Raw genomic sequence first — 27416 nt, 5'->3', positions numbered from 1 at the left:
TGGATGAAGGAAAGGCTGCTGACATTGTCTACCTAGACTTCAGTAAAAGCCTTTGACACCGTCTCCCACAGCACTGTCATGGAGAAACTGGCTGCTCATGGCTTCGATGGATATACTATTCCATGACTAGAAAAATGGCTGGCTGGCTGAGCCCAAAGAATGGCGGTGAATGGAGTTACATCCAGCTGGTGGCTGGTCACAAGTGCTGTTCTCCAGGGCTCAGTGCTGGGGCCAGTTCTGTTCAATATCTTCATCAATGATCTCTAGAAGGGGATTGAGTGCACCCTCAGTAAGTTTGTAGACAGCACCAAGTGAGGGGGAGTGTTGATCTGCTGGAGGGCAGGAAGGCTCTGGGTGCTGAGTCCTGCACGTGGGTCACAACAACCCCCCGCAACGCTACAGGCTTGGGGAAGAGCGGCTGGAAAGCTACATGGCAGAAAAGGACCTGGAGGTGCTGGTTGACAGCCAGCTGAACATGACCCAGCAGTGTGCCCAGGTGGCCCAGAAGGCCAACAGCATCCTGGCTAGTGTCCAGCAGGAGAAGGGCAGTTGTTGTCCCCCTGTACTTGGCACTGGTGAGGCCACATCTCAAATGCTGGCTTCAGTTTTGGGCCCATCACTGCAAGACGGATGTTGAGGTGCTGGAGTGTGTCCAGAGAAGGGCAGTGAAGCTGGTGAAGGGTCTGGAGCACAAGTCTTCTGAGGAGTGGGTAAGGGAACTGGTTTTTTTTTAGTCTGGAGAAGAGACTCAGGGTGGGAACTCATTGCTCTCTGCAGCTGCCTGAGAGGAGGCTGTAGGCAGGTGGGGGTTGGTCTCTTCTCCCAGGTAACAAGTGACAGGATAAGAGAAAACGGCCTCAAGTTGTGCCAGGGGAGGCTTAGATTGGATAATAGGAAAAAATTATTCACAGAGAGGGTGGTCAAGCACTGGAATAGGCTGCCTAGGGAGGTGGTTGAGTCACCATCCCTGGAGGTGTTTAAAATAAACAGGTCAATGCGGTGCTTAGCAACAGTGATTTAATGATGGACCTGGCAGTCGTGGGTTAATGGTTGGGCTTGGTGATCTCAAAGGTCTTTTCCAACCTAAACCATTCTGTGATTCTGTGATTGGTAGGGCAGCTGTGGTTAATAGGCTGTGAAATACAAGAGCTGTGGGAGAAGTAGAGATACTTACAATTTGGGTGGAGGTCTGAAGTGTTTGAATAAATACTTGGATATATGCATCCTTATTCAGACAGTGCCACAGATTCTTCAATGGTTTTTATATTGATAGTGGTTTGGAATCTATTTGTTTATGTGCACTATGGTTTTAGCTAGTGTAGCTGCCCTGATGCCTCTCTGTTATTCAGGGATGTCTGTCTCTGTCTGGTTTTCTGTTTTCCTCTGTGTCGGCATTGGTCTGTGTACCTGTTTTCTTCTGCTGAGGTTACAGTGACACTCCAGAGCTGGCTAATAGGATTTCCCATGAAGCAAACCATCTCACATAGCTAGGAAGTCTTCTTTCCATCAATAGTTATTCTATCCAAAAACATATTTAATTGAACAAATTATGTACAGGTACAGTAAACTATTGCATGTTATAACTTACTAAGGTATATAAATAATTTATCCGGTTTCTGTGCAGTTTATGGCATTTTTGATCCACATTCTTTTTTCAAGGGAGTATCTGACTGTTATTGCAATTAATGTTTTATTATTATTTGCTTTGTCTGGTTCCTATTTCTGTGCATTTTCACTGATTTTTTTTCTTATATCATTTTTTTATAAGTCAGAATTCTTTGTGTGTTGGTGCTCTTCACTTCATTACTGCATTCTGGCTACTTTCTAAATACTGCATGAAAAGTATAACTTGGAATGCTTTTGCAATAGTTAGCTTTAGAGACTGATAACATGACTAGAAGACTGTGTAAATGGATACAGGTATAAAATTACAATATTTCATTTTTGTACCAGTGGAAATTATAATAGAAAAGGGAAGTAATTTATAAAAATAATGTATTTCCTTGAACAGCTGAACTACACAACCTCTTCAATAGATTTTCCATACATATTGAGTTTATAAAGTAATAAAAATACAGACATATTAATTATAGTTGCAATATCTGTAGCATATTAGAAAGCGGATAGTGTACATTGTGAAGGATATGCTATGTCAGCATATTGGGGGGGATGAGGTCAAGTATGAGACATGCTTTCCTTCCATCTTTCACCTTTTCCTTTTTCCCTTTCTTTTCTCCCCTTTCTACCCCTACACAAGTAAATTGCTGTTGCTCTGATCTCAAAACCTGGAAAATTCTAGGCAGTTCACACAATGTGCTTATTGCACTCCGTTTTCCAAGGCAGAATATGACAGGTGAGGGTCCTTGGTTCATGGTAGGAAATATTCTATTCATTTTAGGACTGTGATATTCTGGAATATCTATATTTCTCTGGTAACACAGAAGAGAAACAAACTGAAGATCTACTTTTATTGTGTGTGAGTAGGTCACATTCTGGCACATATACATTGACCTATGCAGTACTGCCTTTGCAGAGTGGAGAGCAGTGTGCAGCTGCTACACCTCACAGAGCACAGGAACACATCAGACAAAACCCGTGATCCAGACTGCAAATTATCTTATATATCCTCTTGCTTTGGTGTGAGAACAGATTACTTCACACATTTTATGGAACAGATTTCACCAGCATCTGTGCATGCCAAGTAAGCAAGGAGGGTGGCAGAAACATCATCACACTGCCTATTTCCATACTTTGAGTAAATTTCTTACAGAAGTCAATATTGAATGGCAGCTTCTGTCCATCACTTTGAAATAGATGAATAATCTCAGGAAAACCAAGCAGGGAGGTAAAGGAGATTAAAATGTGTCAAATTGCTGTCGTTGTGACCTACTCCCTTGCTCCTGTTCCCTCACTCACTGGCCCTCTGAGTTATCAACATGTGCTCCTGTTCCTGTCCATTCCCCGTGCTCCATCCCCTTTCTGTGCCACTCCACTAGCTGTTGCCCTAAGTGGAAGATGGGAAGTGTCTGGCTGGAGTTTGCAGCTAGTCCAGGATGTTAAGTAATGTTGCCTGTATTGATGTAGTCTTGATGTAGCCACTGGAAAGCCACAAGGCTGTGTGTGGTCTGAAGTGTTACATGACAAAAATAAATTAGAAATGCGTCTGTGTGTGCAGTGCAGCTACTTAAATTTGCTAAATGCTCTATATCCCATTTCAAGAAGGGTTTTCTGTACCTACCATATGTTGTTTCCATCATGATTGCTAGAGAACTGAAATACATCAATTGTACCTTTCCCCATGTAGTGCTAATGCCAGATAGCACTAACTTTCTTTTAATCATTTTTTAAGTATTTAGGAGGGCTTTTTATAGAAATGCCTCTTAAAGTTGCAGAAACTAGCAAAAATTTTACTTTACTTGCTTTACTTTAGAAAGAAACCAAAGCTGTCAGTGTGTGAAATGTACTTTCTGTCTTTGAACATGCAGCTACAATCTTCCTGAAAGAGATGATCAAGCTGAACTTATGTTTCCTACCCCACTTTTAAATCACACTTTGCTGACCTGGTCCTTTTGTTAATGTTATTTCTAAATCTATTGTAAATGTTATCTGTAGACCTGCAAAGTGAAATCCTTGCTTCTGAGGAATCAGTGGGAAAAATTCTGCTGACTTCCCTAAGGCCAGAATTTCCATCACAGGGTTTTGATATGATTTGGTAACAGATTTGCAGATTTAATTTATGCATTGCATTAAAGTACTTTGTGTTAGATAAATACGTTGTTGGTGTAAAGCTATTTTTAAAGTAATAGTTGTGTGTCTTCGTTTTTACTTTTGGTCTTTTAGTTTCCAGCGTGTTGTCCTTTTTGGTTTTGTTTTATTGCTTTTTCTTTAATTTTGCTTACCAGAGCCAAAGCCTTAGTAGAAGAACAACGCCTTTTGTTCCTAGGGTTCAGGTAAAGACTTCGTCTGCCTGACAGAAACTAAAGTTGTGGGTTTTTTCTTTTGTTTGTTATGGAAAATGCATAGTAGGAAAATTACATTATAGTCCATTTCCCCATATTTTTAGCGTGTTGCTTTAAACCATATTAACAAGTTTCATGTCATCTTGTGAGCAGCTTGTAAAATTCTGCATGGGGATTAAAATACTAAATTAAAATTTAAAGAGACAACTAGTTTTTGTTTGCTGTTTACCCAAATATTAAAGTTATACAGGTTTCAATAGTGATGATGGCTATGCATCCCACATACAAAATGTGTGTACTGTTTAAGCAATAAATAATTTTGTGCTTGAGGTCATTATATAAAGATGAATGTCTCTTTAAATCATTCATTATCATTACTTAATTCATCCTTTTTTGCATTTTCCAAGTAACAGTAGCGCCTTGAGTGGAAGACAGGCAAAAAATTTGTACCTTGTTTAAAGAAAGAAATTTCTTGTGTATAAAACTTGGTTCTTGCATTTTAAAAGTATGTCAAAATAATCAAAACTCTATATAAAAAATGAATTCCCCCATTGTGTTACTAAACTTATTTAGCTTTGGGATTCTGTTTAGGTACAAGTTGTTTGCCTTTTTTCATTAGGAAACTCCTAAGGTACTGTAGGTTAACGCAAAAGTAGGTTTTAGTAATACGCTACAATGCTTATCTTGCTTTGCTGCATGTTTTTCAATTTTTTTGTAAATAGAATATTATCTGCTTTTCTTACAAAATATCTTTATGGAGATGTTAATTTTTTGAGTGGGAGCTGTATAAATGTTTCTCTTGTTTAATCAGTTGCCCAAGGAAAGATGTTAAGGATGATCTAAATGATCAGAATGAGGTGGCTAAATTTTATATTGAAATGGAAAAAAAAAGATCATATATATATATTTATAAAGGAATTCTAAATAAAAATGTAGGAAATGGTTTGTTTATGACTCATATTTGATAAAGTAAAATTTTTTTCACAATGTATTATTTCCCAAAAGTAATCCTTACAACTGCTTAAATGTAAATTCAAAATAAAAAAAAAAAAACCACTAAGAAAAAAATTGAGATTAAAAAAATAGTGTCTTGATAGTGTTGTTTTAGGTTAACATAATATTATTTGCTGGCTAACATAAACTGGATTTGTATTAAAAATTAAAAGCATCCTTTAGCATGATTAAGAAATTTGGCTTCTGTTCATGGTAATGAAGTCAGAGGAGCACAAATTAAATCACAAGTTGTTAAGTAGTTCATAAAGGTAAATATTTTATATTACATAAGTAGTCTTATAATACTTACTTTCTTTTTAGATATGTACAAAATAAATTAAGCACTTATATGACAATTCATTGTTCAATTTGAAAAGGAAACATCTGTCTGAAACCTGCATATTTCATGAAATACTGTAATGTAGAAATAACATGTAGTAGTTCCTTATTTTAATCACATTATATAAAATAAAGATATGGACATAAAAATTGCCAGTTCTACTTAGACTAATATCCTCTAAAGAAAAAAGAAATTACTTTGAATTATGGTAGTCATTTGAATAAATAAAACAAGTGTAGTGCTTGGTAGAGAATATCCAGCAAGAGATGAAAGCGTATGAGGCTTACTCTCTCATCTCTGGTTGGATTATTTTTGATATTGTGGATAAGAATTGTCTTTAGTCCCAGTTTCTGTGTCTGTGGAGTCATTGTGGACCTCTCTAGCAGTTTTTTGCAGAGCTCAGTGACAGTCAAAGCTAAACATAGTGCTTGTGACAAGAGTTCCTGAAGAATTCAAACTTGTGACCTTGGCAATATCTTTATGACTAGACTGAAACAAAAAGTACCCCATCTGCCCACTTTTAGTAGGGATGGTAGATAGTTTTAAGTGGATTAATTCAAGATATGTTTACAGTGTGCTCTGCAGAGAAGAACAGAAATTCTCCAGTGATCTTTAAAGAAGGGTATTAGAAGCAGCCCAACAGCAGTGCAGAACTCTGATTACTTTTTGGCATGAGAAATTAGCTAACTTGGAGCTCTGAGCTGTTTATGGTTGTCAGGAAGTATACATTACATTGTGGGCTGTGTGATAGCTGTGTCTGTAGAATTCTCTACAAGAAGGAGGATCTCCAAGCATTCTGTTTATACCAGTTTGTTTCATTGCTCTCAACAAGAAATGCACATCTTTGTTCTTGCTTACATCTTCTTTACTTGTTAGTCTGAAACTGATCCTGGTGATAAATGTCCCAGATGCTGGCACAAGTTCCTCTTCCACTCTTCCCTCCATGTCATTCCATTAATTTTCTAGCCCTTACATCAGTAGATGATTTAAAGCCCATCAGTATTACTTTATCGGGAAGAAAACCACTCAATGCCCTTCTCTCCCTACCATGCACCCTTCTCCTGAACTTTTACTAATTTTATAGTACTTGGAAATGTGCATATTTATTTCCTGAACTTTTAGATAGAGTTTAGCATAGCAGCATTTTTCTAACTTACAGAGTAATGCTTTGTGATACCTTTGTAGGCAGCAATCTGTTCTTAAATTTGTGTCTTCCGTGCAGTATCTCTTGTTTACTTGGTGGAGCCTCCTTTTGAGCCAGAGTTGCCATGAAACTACTGTTTTTTTCTAACTTCAAAAATTTCAGACATCCTTTTTGCTTTAATACAGAAAATCAGTATATTTGATCATGTATAAAAATCTATGTGTGCGTCTATCTGACATTATTGAAATCAAGATTAAGCCACTAAAAAATATTTTTCTTAAAAAAATCTAGATTAGGGCAGCCTAAATACCTGCATAATTTTCTGGCCTTCGTAACCTAGAAGCTCTTCAATTTGTCAGCCTTTTCTTGTATTTTTTTCCAGCCTATCAGAGAGCAACTAAACCAGACAGCAATAATAGTTTGGTTTAGCAACCTTAGTAGACAGGATTTGTTAGAGGTATGTTTAACAGCATCCAAAGCTCACCTCAGCCATACTGAAGACTTTACCACTTCAGGACAGTTTCTGCATCTGCAAAATCTTAAATCCAGAGATGATTGCTCTAAGTATTTTTAAAATAAACTGAGAATTTTATTTGTTTTCAAGAGATCCTGCTCATGTATCTTGTTTCAGAATAATGTAGAAAAGAAAAGTTGTATTTCCATTTTAATATATTATACTAATAAACAGCTATATAGGTTACATGGAAAATTATCATGTACAACAGAAGAACAAAAGTGCCTGGCCAGCTGTCTCAAACACAGTGATGTTTGAGTAGGTGGTGGTCGTAGAAATCTCCAGGGTAGAAAGCTACAGGGCAGGCGGTCTCTCCCAATGGCACAAGTTTTATCTCTGTTCCATGAGATTCATGAAGCAAACCTTATATAACAAATACAGTGTAGCATAGAATTAAAAGCTTCAGACATTGCCTGTTTTTAAATCTAAAGTTCTCACTTAAAATATGGCATGCCTGTATGTGCTGTACACAAGACAATGTTAGAATTGCATAGCTAAGCAAACAGTCAAGCATTCATGAGATAGGAATATAGGAAGTGGCAATAATAATATTATCCAGAATTTCTTCACTGATTTCCCTTATGCATATGTATTACAGTATGGGTTCTAATTACATGATTAATTCTTTTTTAGAACTCTGACCTCAATCAGTGCTCTGAATAAAATTTCTAGTTAAGATGAGATCTAAAAGAAAAAGAATGAAATATAGTAAACTGAATTTATGTCCTTAATTTATGTAATTTATGCTAGCTTCAAATAAGTCTGAGATGCCTTGGGGAGGAGCTTAGACTTGTACAGTTGAAGAAAAACGCTAAGTACCTCAATATCTGCAGTGTGTGATCCAGTGTAAGTAAAGGACAGCTATCCCCATTAACTCTTATTTGAAACTTAGGCTACTCAGAGGGTGAGTTGATTCTCCAGAGGGAGCCATCTTCTTCTGACGCTACAGAGGACCAAACAGGAATACTAGCTACCAGCATCCTCATTTCTTGGAATGCAACACCAGCAGTCAGCTTCTATATACTCTTCTATGTGTAGGAGGCTCATTCCAGAAACAGGACGTCTTTGGTTTAAGCCCTGTTTAGACTGAAAAGATTGAACCTATCTTTCAGAAAAGTGCCTTATCATCAAGCTATTGTACATCTCTCTCTTCTCAGGAGTATGGAATCTCATCTGAAGCTGAAATACTGTGTGGCTGGGAATATAATTGTGTGGTGATAGCAAAGAAACAATTTTAGTCTAGCAGATTCCAGACCTGCTACCCAGAATGTGTATTGATCTTGCATTAGACCACTATTTGTTAAAAACCAGAAAGAATCCTACAAAGCTGGGACCAGACTATCCCTGTTCACCCCTGATGACTACCTTCATCACCTGATGGCAAAAGAGTTCTTGTTTCTTGCACTCTGCATGGCAGGTATTGTTACCTGGAAGCCTGTCTCAGGGAGTGCAGCAGATGCTCCATTCTATGGATAGCAGACCATCTCACAGTTTCAGGATGCATTGAATTTAGATGCCTGTTTGCCTGAATGTAAGTTGCACTGGAAGTTTAGTCAAGCGTTAGGTGCATATCTGCTTAGGGAGGGAAAGTATATGAGCATGTGTGGCAAATAAGTTTCCAGGACTTCAATACTAAGTGGAAAGATCTTTAGAAAGCATTCAAGTTGGATTACTTTCTAAGTGAATTTTAGGTGCCTACATCCTAAATTATGTAGGTAGACAAAGTCCTGTTCTAGAAGTTTTTGATAGGTGTTAGCCTCCATGTTAGCATCAGCCAGCATGGCTTTCCTGTGGCATATTTTATGTGTTGTAATTTTAACCTTCCCTTTCCTTCATTTAGACCAGAATTGCATTGCCAAAGTTTCTTAGATGTTGTAAGCTTTTAAAAGTGCCATTCCTGCCTGTTTAAAAAAAAACAAACAACCACCTGCTGAACGGAGGATTTGTAGGTTCTGCTCTGCTTGTCAGTTGCTTAAGTCTTTCAGTGCTGAGTATTACAGCTGTACATTCTTGTGCAACTTTCACTCTGTAGATTGAATAACTTAATGTTCTTCACTTTCTGGTGTTAGGAATCTTTCTCACATACAACTCAACAAAGCTATAAAAGAAAAAAAAAAAGATAAACTATGATCAGAGTCTGAGACAACCAGCTTTTGTCCGGGCATAATACACACCTCAGACTTCCAATTTCAATGCTTTACTTAGCACTACAAATCAGGCTCCAGGGTGTCATGCCAGGATCCCAGACAATGAAGAACATGCAATTTGTAAATACCTTTTAAAAAAGGCTTTAAGAGATCGATCCCTCGATGCACAAGACCTCTGGGAAAGAGGAAGGAATGGAATCCAGTCCTCTTAGACTGCACCTGGTTGTCTTAAATGGCTGTCCTTTCTCTCCTTGTGAACAGAAAAGAAAAGATTCTTGTAGGAAAATACCATACCATCTGAGTATTTTCATAATACTTAGGCACAGGAGAGTCAGAATTGAACCGGTCCTATTCCCAAACTAATTTTCCATGTTCGGTATGCTAGTCTAACTCCTTGTTTCTCATTTTCCTTTCCAATTTCCTGCCTTGACTTTTTGTCAGATTTTCTTTCATCCCAATCTCTCTGTGCAACATATTTTGCACCAGTCACAAAATGGCTCGTTCTTTTGTCACCTTATTCCATTTCTCTCATCCAGTCTGGTTTTGCCCCTCTGTTCTTCTGTGGTCCCTGATATTAGTGGCTCCATTTTTCCTGTGTTTCACCAAGAAGCATCCTGTATAATTTACTTTTCCAGTTACTCTAAAGTGGTTTCTGATTTGTCCCTTCTTCCTTCTTCTAACCCCATGAGAATGCACTCCCATCCTCCTCTCCATGGGGCACTTGGTCCATTCACTCACTCCCAGTTTCTTCTTTCTTCTTCTTTGCATCCAAGTTAAATGACTTTTGGTTTACAAGTGGCTGTGCTGTACCTTGGAGTGCTAGCAGTGTGAACACAGGAGAGAGAGTGCCTTCTGATCATAAGTCTGCCTCCTGGCCTCTCCTGTAGGAAGCCAAATGACAAAGAATTACAGGGAAAATACGCACATTATGTACAAATTTTTCCAATGTTTTTCAGAGTATCAAGAGAAAAGTAGAAGATACAAGTCAATCCAAATTTTGAGTTCTTGTTCCAAAACACAGATGTTAGAGCACTACAAAAAAATTGGTGTCAAATTATTTAACTTTCTGCTTAAAGTCATTCTCCAAACATTTTGACTGAAGTTTTCTTGCAAAGAATCAGTTTGAAACAAGTATAGTGAAGAAATATTTTGCCTGAATGTGAACACATAATTCTGGTTATATTTTTGGCACCTGTGTCTAGATTATCTCTTCACTCAGTCGCGGTTTGGGATGATGTCTGGATCACAGATATATTGTATTCTCCTTAAGCAAGGATAATTTCTCCCAAAAAGCAGATCAAAATGATTGTCTTGGGGTGTGGGACTAGCCGAGTCTGCCCTTTGCCCAAGGGCTCCCCAGTAAGCCTGCAGGTGGATACATTTAGTGTCAGTGAACATTTAGGTTGACTTGCACTTCAGAGGTCATTAAAGCTTTGCTTTGGGTTCATACAGTTGGTGCAAAGCTTTCTACTTGTGATCTGTAGCTGGATGAAGATCCCTCGTAGTCCAGATTTAGGAGAGTTTCACATTAGGAAAAAATACTGACAAAGCCCCTTGCTTTGTAGGAATGTAGGAACAGCATCTAGAACTCTCTTACATCTGATGTATTAAGGGTATTTTATCTCACGCAGTTTTCTGCTTTAGTAGCCACAGAGCCCTTTAACGGTTGGTACCAGAAACCTGTAAAGTCAGTAGAGGGCCAATGTCATGATGACAGAAGACAGGTATCCTCCTCATTTTAATATCCATTCAAACACTGCTGTTTGGTGGCTACAGGAGCTGCAAGATGTAATGAAAGAAGTACACTGCCAGCACTAATTGAGCTGGTGTGTCTTAGTATAATCTCACTTATTGAGACATTAGGAATGGCAGAAACCTAAATCAGCCTCTTGTTTATGGGTCAAAAGTCTTAAGAATTTCATCAATACCTTTCTTTAAGTGACTGAAATGTTGAAGATGAGGAGCTATGACATCAGCTGGAGACTGTCTCTGAAATGGTGTGAGATGAGCTCCACAGAAAGTGCACCTTCCCCTGGCGATGTTTACCTTAGTGGGGGCATATTCACGCCTAAAGTTGCACTGCTTGGTTAGATGTGAAGTTGGGCATTATCCTCCTGGATTCCCTGAAGTTCAGGCAGGGTCAATGTTGTCTTTAAATGTCCTAGTTTGTCCTCCTCCATCTCAGGCAAACTCCCCATGAAGAGAGCCTCGTCTCCCAGCTGTAGTTAGTGATAATGCAGTGGTACCACCATGTACTAATTCCCTGGCTATTTGGAAAGTTTTTTTTTGTCATAACTGCATGATTTCCCCTTCCACAGTGACTGCTCTAAAGCAGGTATATCCTCTCCTTGAATAATTATTTGCAGCTATAGTATTCAAACTGAAATAGCTAAATAGCATCTTCTAACGGCTGTAGTAAAAAAAGGATATCAGACCATGTCTAAGACTGAGTAATAATAATTTCTGCAGATGATTAGTAGTAGCTTGTTGTTGCTGAGATGGACTGTGAAGAGGGCTGGACTATTGAGCCTCCCTCTCTTACAGTTTCTGGATGGCTAATATGATTTCAGCATGAGTCTCTGCATCTTGAAAAACATTTAGAGATTTGAAAGATTTATGGTCTCATCCTATAGTCTTTCCAGCACAACAGGACGTGAAAGAATCATTCATTCATTGTGCATAAACTCCTTAGAAATGTATATATATGAATACCATACATGAGTAATGCAAGTAATAAAATATCACGGCCAAGAGAGAATAATTCTAACCAGAGCACCATCTGAAAAACAATTAGTATGAAATAATTACTTACTGTAAAGGATTTTTAAAAGAAGAGTTACTCCTGGTGCATACTGAAGCTATTATAGTATAAATTTATTTTTATGCTTTATTATAAATACAAAGTAGAACGTGATATTTTCTGTTTAAGTAACCAATATAAGTAGACGCTTATGAGCAAAATTAATTTTAAGGATTAATATGGTACTTTTATGTAGAAATTAGTTCACTAATTAATATTTTCTCATTACAGATAAAACTGTGGTATGACAAGGTTGGTCATCAGTTAATAGTGACAATATTGGGAGCAAAGGATCTTCCTTCAAGGGAAGATGGGAGGCCAAGGAATCCTTACGTTAAAATTTACTTTCTTCCAGACAGAAGGTAGGGTGAACACAAAGACAAGGAACATTCAAGTAAGAATTAGTCCGATACTGAGATGTCAGGCATAGCTGAGTTTACGGGTCATATGTATATGGAAAAATCTTACAGTTTGGAGTTTTCTTTATTAAACATGCTATTTAACAGCAATGGGACTTTGAACACTAAATACAAACTCACTGTCACTGGATATTTTATTAAATACCAAGTAAAAAAAGAAAAGTAAACATATGTCATTACATTGGGATCTGTTATCTGCAAAGAAAATTTTTAGTGTTTTATAATGCCCTTTCCTATGACAGTTATATCATATGACTATATGTTGACAAGAAAATTTTCTGTGACTGCATAATTTGCTATATCATTGATGACAAAATCTTTTGGGATGGATTGTCTTGGGCTCACCAATATTTGAACTGTTGGACTTGATTTTTAGTTTGTTCAAATTGCTGTAGTGTGTTTGGAGATGCTGAAGCTGTGCCAAAGTGAGAATCAGGCCTGCTTAAATTATCTTATCTGTTTTTTCAAGATTAATAAAGGTACCAAAAATGTCTCTGTTCAGAATGCTTCACAATGCAAGGTGTAATAACAAAAAATACTTAAAAAGAAAATATTTAATTAAATACTTTCAAGTATCCAGGTACAAAAAGTTACATAACATTATACTTTAATATGCTATACTAGTGTTTCCCATTTATGTGAAGTATTCAGAACTTTTTCTTTAATTATTATATGTTTTCTATCACTTACACAAGAATCAGCAATTTGTCTTATTGAATTATGGGTTTTTTCTGACGTGCAAATTAATTTTTCTTTCCTTAGAGGTAAAAGCTAAGTAAGCAAAAAGATATTTCTGGTGTAGTAGAAGGAAACATGCTGGAGGTAAAATACACTTAAATAAGTCAAGCATTTAATTAGGTGAAGATACTGAACTCTCTTTGATTAAACAAATTTCATTGGAAAAGCTTGTCTAATGTAATTTATTTCAGTTCTCAAGGGTAAGCAGTCTTTAGTATAATAGAAATAATTACACTATTTGTTTTAACAATGTGTTTCAATGTATTATTTCTTAGTTAATCCAGCTTCTAAGTAACAATTCAGAAATACAATAACTATATTACAGTTGTAAGTATTAGCAAACGGACGGTATCTGCATTGTCATATCAATAAATTAGTACCACAGCTGCATTACGCAGCAATCAGCAGGTTTAAAATTAGGCATTGTTATGAGAACTCTTGTCAGTATTCTCAGTAGAAGGAGCATGGGTGTTTTCCAGTGAAACTTGTTTCCATCAGAAAATATTAATTTTTTCAAGCAGAAATATTCTGCAAAACACATTCCTTTCAACAGCACCCTGGAGCCAGAGCCAGGAGTCCTGTAGCAGCCTTGTGCAGATACCTCCAAAACACAAGGCTAACCTTGTAATGGAGATCCACCTTCAAGCCTGGGTGGTTTCTTGGGGTAATCCAAAGGATTTGGGGAGCTTTTCTGAGCTTTTTCCAGTGTTGCTGGGAAAAGACATATAACTCATTCTCAGGGCTCCTGGTTTTCCACCTGTGGAGCCCATAGTCAGGAAAACCCTGCAGAGAAGGCCCCACACTGCCCGCAGCTCCCTGGCCATTCCTTCTTGTGGGTCAGCCGCTCCCTCTGGCCTTGCAGTTTAGGAGTCAGCCGCTGTAGGACTGGAAGCTTGACTGAACCAGCTGACTCATTTATCTGAGATGCAGAGGTTTGCTATGCCAAATATTTTCTGCATGTTCTCTGTCAGACTGCGCCTCATGGAAATCTCATTTACAGAAGTATATATTTGGCTTTAGAAAATGCTTTTGCCGAAGCAAACATATTAAACCATACCTGTTTTTCAGGGAACTTCTTGTAATTTGAATTGGCACATGCACTGGAAATCACCTAATTTTGGTTTTTAATATGGAGCTATGAATTATCCTCAAAATATGTTCTGAACTTTCTTTCATAATAAAGGACTAGTCCTGACATTGATTATAGTGTCCATTATACTACAAAACTTTCTGCTGATTTAAGGTTTTCTACTTTCCATGATATGCTTATTACAGTATAATGATCTTTTGAACATTTTTAATATGTAATTGTTTTTTTCAGTGATAAAAATAAAAGAAGAACAAAAACGGTAAAGAAAACATTGGAACCTAAGTGGAATCAGACATTCATTTACTCTCCAGTTCATCGGAGGGAGTTTAGAGAACGAATGTTAGAAATTACTCTTTGGGACCAAGCACGAGTTCGAGAGGAAGAAAGTGAATTTTTAGGAGAGGTACACAATTATTGGTAGCTACTATAGAAATACAGCTGCTCACATATTCATCTCTAGATAGAGTATTTTTGAAAGAAATTATTAAATATAGCAAAGCAAAACTCTTTTAAATTCTTATAATTGTCCTTATTTCACTTAGTAGTAAACAGTGATCACTTACTACATAGTACTTTTATTAAATTCTTTCTGTGTTTGTTCTGTTTTAGTAACAACATGCACATGGTTACTCAATTACTTTTAGAATTGTTTGTTAAAATCCATATTATCTATAGGTGTTTTTTACCAAAATGTTGGAATGTTGCTGACTAACTTGCTACAAGATATTTGAATGCTGTAAATGTTGTCATAAGATACTAAACGTTTTGTGAAAGATTTTTGGTATATCCTTTCATATTAATTGCAAGATTTTTATAAAACTTCAAAGTCCTTAACAACAGGTGAATAATAGAATAAAATTTATGACATACCTATTTTAATATATGCTGTTATGTAATATTTTCCCCACTTTACCCCCCCCCCCCCCCCCCCTTTTTTTTTTAGATTCTTATTGAGTTAGAGACAGCATTACTAGATGATGAACCTCACTGGTACAAACTTCAGACCCATGATGTCTCTTCATTGCCACTTCCCCATCCCTCACCATATTTGCCACGCAGACAACTCCATGGCGAGAGTCCTACACGAAGGTTACAAAGTAGGTTCTTAGTTTTACACATGGTGTATAGTCCATTTTAATTAATATGTAAAGTATATTAAATTCTTGTAGATGGGAAGCTGTCAGAACTTGTTTGTTCATTGTAGCTGTTATGAATTAGGTCAGTTGTGATTACTGATGAGAGTATGATGGGCTACAAATGGTAATACTGAACACTGCAGCAGGCAATTTTTTTCTTATGAGACTACCCACTTCAGAGCCTGAGCTTGAGCAGATTATCTTGATCTTTTGCAATGTGCTGGTTTTATCTTGAAGTTCTATCTTCTATATTATGTTTATCATTTCATTGTTTAACCAAAAGCAAATGTGCAGGCCCTTTCTCTTCAGCTTATAGTTCTTAAAAATAAAGTGACCTGTATATAACATCATATGTAACTAAATTAATATCATGGCCTATTGCCTTGTTTTGATACTATTTCATGTGGTTACATTCACAAATGGAATTTCTATTAAAATTCTGGTTTTTATAGTTTGGTACGCTTGATCCATGGTAGTTTGATATTATCAGTAGACATTTTGAAAATAGAATTTACACAATTTGCTAACAAGATGGATACATAAGAATAAGACAATAAAGGGTAAAAATCTGTTTCTTTAATACTTCGTTGTTTCTCTAGTTTAATTAACAGTAATTTAAAGCTATCAATTGAATTAACTTTATATAATATCTGTTAACAGTGATATAAAAAAACTAAAACCACAACAAACCAAAATCTATTTCTAAGGATTCTGTGAGGTTTTTTGGGTCATTTATGTGAGTGTGTGTATGCATATGTTACACACAAACTCACAGAAACACACGCATGTGTAGCCACATAAACAAGCTTGGAGATTATAAATGTTCTACGTGCTTTCTTTACTAAAGAATCCCTTGTATATAAGTATTTAAAGTATTTGACAGTTTTTTGTGTCTGTGCAGTGGATGGTTAGAACGATTAAAATGCTCCATATCATAATATACTGAGATAGATACATTAACAGAGAGCTACAGTGCATAGCCTTTGAGCTGTAAGATTATACTTATCCACAAAAGGAGGAAAAAAATGGTAGTTAACAGGTAAGGAGTTCTGTTTCAATTCAGTCCTCTTCAGTCTTTTCAAGTACCATGACTGTTGTTTATGTGGTTTAAAAAGTATTTTCCTTCTATATTTTCTGCCATCTGGTAAACATTTTAGGAAGTTTAATTTTTCATGTAGAATTACAGACCAACTGGACATTTTAGCTGTTTTATATGTGAAGTTAGGGAAATTCCGGTTTTCAGGCAGTACTCAGTCCTGCAAACAAATCCTGCTTGTTTATAATAATTCCTGTCTGTGCCATAAATAACTTCCATGAATAATGAATAAAACAGTAACTGCTTTATTCTGTAAAAGTTTATAGCAGTACTTGACTCAAGGTTTGTTCAGTAATACTTATTCAAAAGTTGAAAGTCGATATACTAATTCTAATACATAATAATATTAATATTAGCACCAATACTAACACTAATACTAATGATGTGCTCAACTGAAAAATCTTATAGGCCTGTCTGGAAATGTAGAGGAAAGGACTTATCAAAACTTGTGGTTTGGTGAAGCGCTAAGATTTGGTATGGAATTCCTGCTTTTCATTTAGGTGAAATTCAAGCATTAAATCACCAAGGAGGTGATTTAGCCTGACTCTTCTTAGAGTGGTACTTTGAATAACTTGAGGTTCTAGAAACTTCAGCCAAATAAGCAGCGTCAGATGTTCACTGTGATTTCTGGAGAATTCACATACTTCTACAATAAACTATGCTATTTGAATTTGCATTGACATTGGGATCTCATAAAGAAGGATTTTCTCTACTGTTCTGGGAATATGTGCACTTCTTGAACCCTTGTGGGTCATAAATAATTTTCAGGTTAAACAGGTAGTTTTACATGTATGGAACAAGGTCTCTTGGAATTAAAATCCCTCCTTTTTGGGGACTGGAAAAAGATCCAAATGAAAATTTAGCATCTGGTCAGGGTTCTGCAATGGTAGCAGAATCCATTTAGCGATTTAAAAATAAGTTGTTTTTTAATTGGTGTCACACCACTGAAATGGAAATAAAAGTATTTCTTGGTGGCCAGAGGGGTGGTGGAATATCCCATTGGAGATACCCAGCACTCAATTGGACAAGGCCATAGGCAATGCAATATAAGTTGGCTAAGGCTGAAACAGACAGTGCACCACACGGCCTCCAAAAAGCTCTTCCCAAACTAGACATCATCACCAGGGAACTGGTAAAGAGCAGACAGCATGTCTTATGACTCTTTACCTTCAGTAATTAATGTATTTATAATATATTAATAACATATAGAAGTCTGGTTATTTTACTTTTTTTTTTTTTTTTAGGTTTCAAAATAATCTTGTTAAACTTAATATCTTAGTTTCTTGTCTCTGAAGTGCTTTTCACATCCTTCAATAACAACACTTGTATATGATGAAACAGAAGATGTTATCCAGTGGCACATGATGACAGTATAAAAAAAATCTCAAGAGTGAAGGCATATCTTGCAAGTTTGTCTGTCTTTTTCAAAGCACATCTTAGAACACTTACTGTGCTGTTGCACAATAGGCTGATTTCAATTTCTGGGGTTGCAAAATTTGAGCAGTTCAGTCCTCCCACTTTCTGCTCGTTTCTCTGATGCCTCTCTGTACAGAATTAGTGAATATAATATGTAGTACTTTATTGCATGCCTCCAAAAATTGTTAGTGTCAGAAATAACTAGAGAGATATTTTGAATTACGAGGTGGTTTGTTGTTTGTGTAAATACACATCTACACATCTAAACATTATCTTCATGACTACCAAGTACCTATAAATATATATAGTACCTATAAATATATATATTTGAAGACAATACTTAAATGTGATTCTCTGAAGGTAGTTTAAAAGAACCACCTACACTTACCATTTACTTCTATTCTCTTTTTAATATCACTGAATTTTAGCGTTCCTGAAGAAGAGCGGACTGTCAGCCCTGCAGACTGAACTCCTATATTTACAGATTGCCAGTAGCAAAGTGCAAGCTTCCCACAGAGCCCCATATGCTATTTTTTTAGGAACCAGCTTTCAAAGAGAGTAGCTTAGTTTCTACGTATATTATCTCTCAGTGTCTTTGAGTGGGCATTATGTTGTCATACAGACTGATCTAAGCCAGCTGTCCACCTTCTCTTGCCCAGTCCAAGAGGATCCATACAATTCATGAACTTCCTAGTGATGAAGGATCATTACCATGCTTTTTCCTTAGTGTTTTTTGAAAGACATCTACTTAGAAACTGGAACTAATATAGAATTTAGGATTGTAATTTACTAGGTCATTCAGCTAATTAGATTTCAGATTTTCATAAGCTGGCTGGGCTTTATCCAATTAGTATATTTTAAGTTTTTTCTAATGTGAAATGTGAGATACTTTGTAGGTCTGTTTTACTTATCTTGCTGAACTTTAGAAGTGAATTTTAAAAATAATTTCATTTTCTCTAACATTTGACATAAAATCAGCCATACATTAAGAATTACAGATGGCTTTAACTAGAATTACAGACAAACAAGTTCTTTTGATATTGCCTCTGAAAGAGATAGTAAACAGAAAATTAAGGATTAATTTAAAAAATATTTGGGGATTATTATTGTTGGTAAAGTCACAATATTATTGTTCCATCTCATTAAGAGGTTTACTGCAGATTATGTTGAACGTTGAATGTGCTTTGAATGTTGTATTCACAGTTTTTAGGATCAATGGGACAGAATTTCTTGTTAGTATTACTGTTTATTGAAAACTGATACAGAAATCAAGCAGGGTTTATACCATGGGATTGCAAATAAAAAATTACTTCCTTTCCATGTAGCCCAGAATACAGAGACAACAGAAATCAAATTGGATCTGACAATTCTTATTCAAATCTTTTACAGTTATGTCCATGTAATCCGTGCATTCATGCAGTGTCAGCTGGTACTGTTATATATATACTTGGTTATTGTGTGTTTTGAAGAAGAATTGTTTTTAGTTTTATGTTGACTCTGGGTTGTTGTTTTTTTTTAAAGCAGATTTTGTTATACTTCAAGAGTTTTAAGAATTTCCTGATGATTTAGGATTAAAATGTAACTGACACTAGTTTACTAAGTCAGATTTTGCAGCTTTAAAACCAAGCTGTCTGAATTATTGATCTGCAGACCACAGGAGTGGGTATATAATGTATATAACAGCTATGTGTCCAAACAAGGTTAAAAATGTGAATATAACAGTAAACCCAGACATTTTCATGTCTCTATTTACAGCATAGTTAGGTTCAGCAGTGGAAGAAGAGCTTTTAATTGCCATGAGAATGCACAATATGGTTTAAAGAAATGTGAAGTTTTATATTTTGGGCATCCTCAGTAATGAAAAGTAGTAAAACTATGTGAGATAAACTCCACTGAAAACAAGGTCTGAGAGGTTTTAGAAATGGCAGTGTTTGGAAATCACCATATAGAGGTCCAAAATGGTGGATCAAATTGTATTTTTTCAAGAACAGAACACCAGAAAAATCAGTCAAGATCAAAATAATTGTAAATAAATAGACTGTGAAGTAGCTTTCCTTTAAAGGGAAATCGAGATTCATTACTTTTAGAATTTAAGTCATCTATGACCCCATTCACTGAGTTTCATGATTCTTAAGGCATAAAACAAAAATCTGGAGGGAGACAAATTGCAGTAATGTGTTTTTAAACTCTGGGAACAAAAATTGAGTATAGTTCTACAAAAAAATCTGCATATACTGTGCAAAAACCTATATATAACATTTCTTTTCTGAATTTTATTTATTTATTCAGATGGGAATAAAAATTATATAACGCATAAGCAAAGTGTTTTGAATCACATGAAAAGTTTTTGTCATCTTTTGTCAGCTTTGTACATTTTGCTGAGTCAGACCATATTTTCTGGGTCAATGCTGAGACATTAACATGATAAAAATTATTACATCTGAGTGAAAAAACAAATTGATGGACTGAATTCACAAATAAAGGACCCCGTTGCTTATTAATTTTTGAAAAACTTTTTTAGATGGACTTGTCATTGCTGGGTACATTGCTGAGGGTGTTTTTTTGAAAGTTTTGTGGTTGTACCATCAAATCAAAGATAAGTTGAATGTTAATTCAAGCCCTCTCTTCCATTATTTAAATGTTAAAATTTTCAAGTCTATATTGTAGATCATTAAGACATACACTTAGTAGTACCAAAATCATTAAAGTTTAATAATAATTAATTACAATGTATCTGAAACTTTACCCTGTGAAATCTGAGCCCCTGCATTTCAAACCTCAGTCTTCCAAAGAAAGCTATTGACTTCTGTGGAACCTCATTGCGCTGCAAAATCAGGATCTTGCTGTCTCTGCAATTTCCTTTTAGTTTGTTGTGAGTATGGTAAATCAGTATGATAATTTTAAATCGATGTCACTGAATCTTACTTGAGTGAATTACGATAATGTTGTTCACTAGTAGGTAAGCAAATTGTACTGAAAGGAAACATGCATCAGTAACTTTTTTTTCAAATTATAATATGGAGCATTTTATTGTCAGTGGCACAGATTATGAATGATGGGTGTTATTATAAGAATTTTACCCTAGAGAGAAAAAATAACACTTATTTTTCTCTTTCATGCTTCTTCCTTAATTTTTCTCTTTCTTTCATGGAGCATAGGCCTTGGGCATGTTATCTTTGTTTGCATGCATTGATGTGTTTGTTCATAGAATATGGGTATATATACCAGTATTGTATTTATTATACATATATGATTTATTTATTATATTATTGTACATCTATGGTTTATTAAATACTTTAATTAAAAGGTATTTAACATGATACAGGGGTGTCTGAAAAGGCCTTAAACTATCAAAATATTTTTCTTTTCCCTAAGAAAAGAAACTTAAATAAATTACTAATTCTGTGCTGTTTGAAAATTTTTAAATAAACTTTATTAAATTGTAATTGAACTACAAAAATACTTAAAATACTGTTTTGAAGTAGTTTAAGGGAATTGATTATTTATAACATGGTTGCTCAGGTTACTTGATAGAATCATGTTATTAGACTAGTCTTCTGTCACGTAATGATGACAGAAGAGCAATGTTCTTTTTTGAAATAACTCGGTGGGTAGGGTAAACTAACCTTGCTAGGCATTTGATACATAGCAAGTCAGGTGACCTTTTAAAAAGATTCTAAAAGATCTAGGTCCATACAGTAGCTTCCTGTTTTGGCTAAAGGTAGTGTGTTGTTTTTTTTTTTTCAATTGTTAAAGCATAATAAGCTGTTGCATAACAGTACAATAATTCTGATGAAGTTTTCAGATGGGTTTAATACTAATCTGACTTTTTCCTTTCTGTGTTGTAACCATAGAGAAACAAACATGGCTTCTTTAGTCTTCACTCCCATTATAATATCAGTATTTTTAGATTCTTGTGCTCTTCAAGAAGCTCTACCCATTTGCAGATCTTTCCAGAAGTCAAATTCAGAGTCTATCAGTTTTAATAATATAAATAATTTCTTGACTGTGTTAATTGAGTATTTTGTAAATATTTTTCTGAATGGCACTATTGAACCTTTGATTACTTTCTGATGTTTCTGGAGTATACTAGAAAACTTCCCCATACTCCATTTGTCATAATTTTGTAGCCAGAGAAGAGTTAATTTTTCATTAAATTCATAACTGGAAAATATTAGTACCAAAGAATACAAATATTAGTAAAGTTATGCAGCACAGTTCACATCTAAAGTTTGTAAATGATGCTGAACACCCCCATCCCACCGCCACCCCCCCCATTACTCATTTTGAAATTATAGCCTAATGGAATGCCGGAGCTGGGCCATAACAATGAATTATGCTTATCAAGAAACTCAATTTGCAAATATAAAGAATTTGAAAATATAGAGAGTTAGAAATTGTAAGTAATAGATGATTTAGTGAAATGGTCTACAAGTTAAAATAGTTAGTACCTGGCTGTCAGAAAAAAAGTTCAGCTTGCCAGAAGGTACCCAGTCATCCATTGGATTCTTAACAGCACCAGTTATCAAGAAATTAAAATTTTCATTTTTCCCCTAAAACTGACATATCTTTTCATCTGAGGTCCATCATTTAGTCATGGACTGTTGCTTAAATATTTAAGACTGTGTCTGTGAGCTGCTCAGCAATAAAAATTAAAAACATTTATAATGTCTTGCTAATGGCAAGAAACTATTCATGTTATTCTGACTTCCTGGTTTCTTATTACCTTATGGAAGTCACATTTACAAAATCTGCAGACACAGAGTGAAAATTCATATGTTCATAATTGTCCAGATATTTGCATACTGTTATATCGTCAAGTTTAGAAAACCTGGTGTCGTTGGAAAGCTAAAATACAGTAACCAGCCAAACTCAAGGAATGCAAACAGTAAATGAGATATTGTGAGTATTTAATCATTGCGCTCACATCAGGACTCTTAAATTCACTGGTAGCAATGATATGTAGATAAGGTATTTACGCATGTACATATTTACCGAATCAGGACCTAGCTGGAGACAGAAGATTGACTGGAACATCACTTCTGAGTCTGTTAAATTTAAAGTAGGATTCATAGCTACAGCTCAGGAAAGTGCTGCTAATACCTTCCTTCTGAGGTGCCAACAGCAGCGTGCAATAACTTTAAGGTTAGTAGCTCATGTTGTATGCTTAGCTGAACACACATTTTGGTCTTAAGATGCTAAACACTTGCTTATAGTAAATGTGCAGTTGTATTTCAGAACTGGAAATTACTATAATAGCTCTACTAGTCCTCTGTGACTACTGAGTATAAATGTTGATCCAGAAGTGACTGGTATTTTTGTGGTTTAATTTCTCCTAGCTGCTTGAGTTTTATTGTTTTGAATGAATGAGGCCTACAATATCAAATTGTTCAACCTCCAGCAGCAATTATAATGAAGTTTAAGGTTCTAACCATCCCTGTTACATGTATTGATTCATGTATTTTTTCCTGACACTACTTCATTTCAATATTTGTTTTCCAGATAAAGGCTTATATTCATATAATTCAGGTAAATTTTCAGCATGTCAGAAATGCTTATTGCTTCCATAGACATGCAAAATTTAATTTGATATTTTTTTGGTGTGCTTTTTCTACCTATTGTGCAGATGCTAAATTGCTTAAATGTTCCTCGGCTTTTCTTGTCTGTTTTTGAGTCATGAGTCTGTCTTTTGTTGGCTTTCTTTCTGTATTCTTAGCATCTCAGTATTGATATTGGAGCAGTACTGTAACGCTATACTTGCTTTGCTGCCTTTATTTTAGGTAGAACTTTGGTAGGTAAACTGTAGTGAGCTTTACTAACTATAGTAGGAAAATGCTATTTTGCTTAAGCTGTTTTAAAGTGAACACTGTTGTATTACAGCTATTTGAGAACTAGTGTAACTATTTTTAGAATACAGAAATGGGGTAAGTGAAGTACTTATCAGAATCAATATTTATACTGATTCGTATTTATACAGTTTCTTATTGATTTAAATCCCCAGTTACAAATTCAGTTGCTGTATCTAAGAAGTTTGCCATAAATAAATCAATAATGTACAGTTTTTACAAGTTTAAATTTTGTAGTGCATTTCATGTGGCACTTTTTGTAGTTCCTGCAGTTTTAATTAGGGGAATCACTTTGAGAATTGGTTCATCTAATTACCTTTTAGTTATGTTTAAAAACTGAAACACACATTGCTAAGAAAATAGATCCAATACCATGGTGGAGAGAAACAAAACCCCACAGGATGTTTCTTGAGTATAGTACTACTAAAACCCAGTTTCCATTACATTTCCCTTTAGTCTCCCATGTTTCTACTATTCCATTCTCTCCTAAAATAATGCCACGGTCTTCTTATGATTTATGGTATCTTCACATTTGCTGTGGTGACTATGGACTTGTGCACCTGTGGATTAGCCACAGATTTTAGCTTGATAATGTTTCTTTTGCATTAAGGGATTCTGATTTGTATTTCTTTCTTCTATCCAGCAACCATTTTCAAAGATCTGTGGGAACAGAATTAAATTTCATATTTATATCCATCTGTCAATTTAGATGAAATTGGTTAAAAACTTTAAAAACCCACTATTATGTGCAGAAGGATAAAGTGACAGATTGACATGGAGGCAGCAGGACTGCTTGAGAAATTAGCTCGTGCTAAGAACCCTTAGGCAGAGACTGGATGAATATGAGAACAAATTCTTAAGACAGTTGTGAGACTGATTTTAGAGTTGCTTATATGTCAGTTTTGAACATGGAACAATTACAGGCAGTACTAAGTTACTTTAAGTGGTTGTGAAGGCCTTCCGTGAGCTTCAGGGAAGGAGCTCCTAAGCATGCTTCACTACCCCTTGTTCCCCCAAGGAGTCCACAAAACCTTGTAAAAACTCCCTGCATTGTAAGGAGCAGGATCCCCAGCTCAGGAGCCCAGTCTGCTTTCTTTTTTCCCTTTTTATTTTTTTTTTTGTGTCTCACAAGAAAATGAGAGAATTCCTGAGCCATAAATCTGGCATTTCGTTTTGTATCTAAGCTGACACACCTTAATTTTATTTCTCATTCTATCTCCTGTCCTAGTCCGTTCTGATAACTATATTTGTTGGTCATATAGGCTTTAGTCTTCTTTTGAGGCCTGTACCAGAAATATCAATGGGCAATAGATGAAGTGCAGGAGATATTATATCTTGCATTGTTTCCCCTGTATATTAATAATAGAGTGGAGCACAGCTCTGTGCCAACTTCAGTTGTCATGCAGAAATCAGAAGATAGTTCAGAACTCTCCACAGATTTTGGTTGCTTTGCAAGAAAATATTTATGATTGCATATAGTTTCATTCATTTGGAAGAGTTCCAGTTATTTAGAATGTTGTTAGGGAGAGAAGTGCAATTCTGTCTAAGTTAGATTAGATTTACTGCAGTGGGAAGGGACCTACAATGATCATCTAGTCCAACTGCCTGACCACTTCAAGGCTGACCAAAAGTTAAAGCATGTTGTTACAGGCATTGTCCAAATGCCTCTTAAACACTGACAGGCATGGGACATCCAAAGAAGATGCTTTAAAAATTTCTTCAATTATTTCCACATTATTTTTATTTAGAAGCTGTTAAAGCTTTTCATGGCCACCAACACTGCAACCCATGAAAATTTAACCCCCCCCCCAAAAAAAATAAAAAAGTATTTGATTCATAAAATGGAATAAAGCATCTCATATTTTTCTTTACATTATTGCTAGCCATGAAGATGAAAAATGGAAAGCTTTTTGCATAAAGAAACTACTGTATTTTAAATTCTTTTCTGCCTAACAGAAAGTAAGAATATAAACACGAAAAACAGGAAAATAGTAAAAATTTAAACAGAAAGTACTCTTTAAATGGAAATGGAAAATAATGGGCCAGATACTTTTTAGGTGGTGGTGTTTTTGGCCAGCCCTGCAATGAAAGCTACAGTGTAAGTGCTGTAAACTTCCAGTTCTAGTGTGTACATGCTCCTGCAGAGTGGGGTGGTGGCTTGTGCAGCAGTGGTAAGGAAGGAGTAGGTGGGTGCAGGAGGGAAAGAGGATAGTGAGAGTTGTCAGGTTTTGATGGGGAGATTCTCCACTTTCACGAAAATAAACTGTCCCTGGAAAACAGTTTCATTGATAGTTTAAGGCTATTAAACCAAAACCTGCTAAAGTGAATAAGAATATATCTTTTCATTTCCCTGGGGCTGGAGTTATGCTTAATTAAGGCATTTTTTTAATGTGACTTAACTAGCTAATGGGTTCTATTTTGCATTAGCATGGGGTCTATTTTGCCTTCCCTCTGTAGCTGTAATAACCATTAATCCTGTGGAAGGCCATATTTACCGTCTGTTACCAGCCAGTTATCAGATAAGATGGTGATAATGTCCCTAAGAATATTTCATTAATAAGCTATATGCTAGTGCAATGGCAGTGAGACTTAATTGATGCCATTCCTCATGTTTAAAATCCATCAAAGAAAAAGTTAATTATATGCAAACCATTGGCACCAATGTATTTATTTGATGCACCCAGTGTCCTGGATGTTACATGCTTAAACTTCTTACTGAATCTTGAATGGAGTTTAGAATGGATTTAATCTTGCTCTTAAAATAAGTGCCATATTTTATAGCATATTTGTAAAACACTTTAAGATATTCATTAAAATACCAAGTAACAGTTTCATTAACAATATTCATTTGGAATAATTTTTGAGAGACTTCATTGTCACATTTCCCAGATAAAGTATGAATTGTTCTTTCTGTGTTTCGTGATCAGTGGTTCAAATTACTTAGATAATGAAGTGGTATTTTGAAAAGATGTGGCTAAGGTGGGACTGAAGCCTAAATCTTCAAATTTGCATTGTCAGTATGTTAAGAAGAAACTTACTGTCTGAAATTAATATGTAGCAGATTAAATTACTCTTGCAAAAAATATAAGCGATATTAAACTAAGCTGTCAGGAATTATACCGGTATTTCAAATTCTCACTTCAGTAAAGGGTTTTGACTTGTGCATTTTCTAGTTTGTGCCATTTCTAAAGTTAATGGCATTTAAAATAGATATAATCTGATTCCTTTGCAGAAGTTACATATTACAGACAGTACTTCTTGACATTACATATTTAATTGGCGTTCTTTCTTTCCTCCATCCTTCCTGAAAACATTGATTTCTAAAGATAAAGCCAAGTAATTAATTCTGGTTTAAATTTGCTTTGACTTCTTAACCAGCATTTAAATTTACATTTATAAGTAAAAGTTAAATACTCATTAAACATGATTATTTTTTTGTTGGTTTAAGTCTGTTAGAGTTGGATTAATGTAGCATCTGCTTGAGGAGATAGAACACATGATCTGATCTTGAAGGGATTCATGCCTCATCTTACAGATGAGACATATTTAACGTATATCAGCTATACAAGAGACTCTCCTTATTGCAAGTAGCAAAGTCAGTTGGAGAGAGCCCTGAAATCTGTTTTTTCTCTTTACTCTACTCTTTACTGCCATCCTTAGAGCGGGTCTCAATCCTGACCTGTTCATTTCCCCCATGCCCCAGCTTTTCCCTGCAGCTTGGATGGGAATGAAGACTGAACTCTGTGTATAAAAAGAGAAAGGGGTTCCTAGATTCTGG

At 35.6% G+C, this 27416-nt stretch overlaps 1 protein-coding gene across 50 annotated transcripts in view; it reads left to right on the top strand.

Moving 5' to 3' along the window:
- The window catches only part of RIMS2 (regulating synaptic membrane exocytosis 2), a 483861-nt gene that overhangs the window by 267228 nt on the left and 189217 nt on the right, over positions 1 to 27416 (top strand). For 37 of the 50 annotated variants that reach the window (XM_055800455.1, XM_055800477.1, XM_055800461.1 and 34 more), the window contains 5 exons: positions 3903 to 3950; positions 12129 to 12259; positions 14376 to 14547; positions 15088 to 15241; positions 23295 to 23321. In XM_055800455.1, coding sequence (XP_055656430.1) covers positions 3903 to 3950; positions 12129 to 12259; positions 14376 to 14547; positions 15088 to 15241; positions 23295 to 23321 — 532 coding nt within the window. The remainder of the gene's footprint in view (positions 1 to 3902; positions 3951 to 12128; positions 12260 to 14375; positions 14548 to 15087; positions 15242 to 23294; positions 23322 to 27416) is intronic. The other 13 variants (XM_055800464.1, XM_055800475.1, XM_055800449.1 and 10 more) reach the window with 3 other exon arrangements.

The sequence above is a fragment of the Falco peregrinus genome, chromosome 3 (assembly GCF_023634155.1).
Source record: "Falco peregrinus isolate bFalPer1 chromosome 3, bFalPer1.pri, whole genome shotgun sequence".
NCBI lineage: Eukaryota > Metazoa > Chordata > Aves > Falconiformes > Falconidae > Falco > Falco peregrinus.
This window is presented reverse-complemented; position numbering and strand designations above follow the sequence as displayed.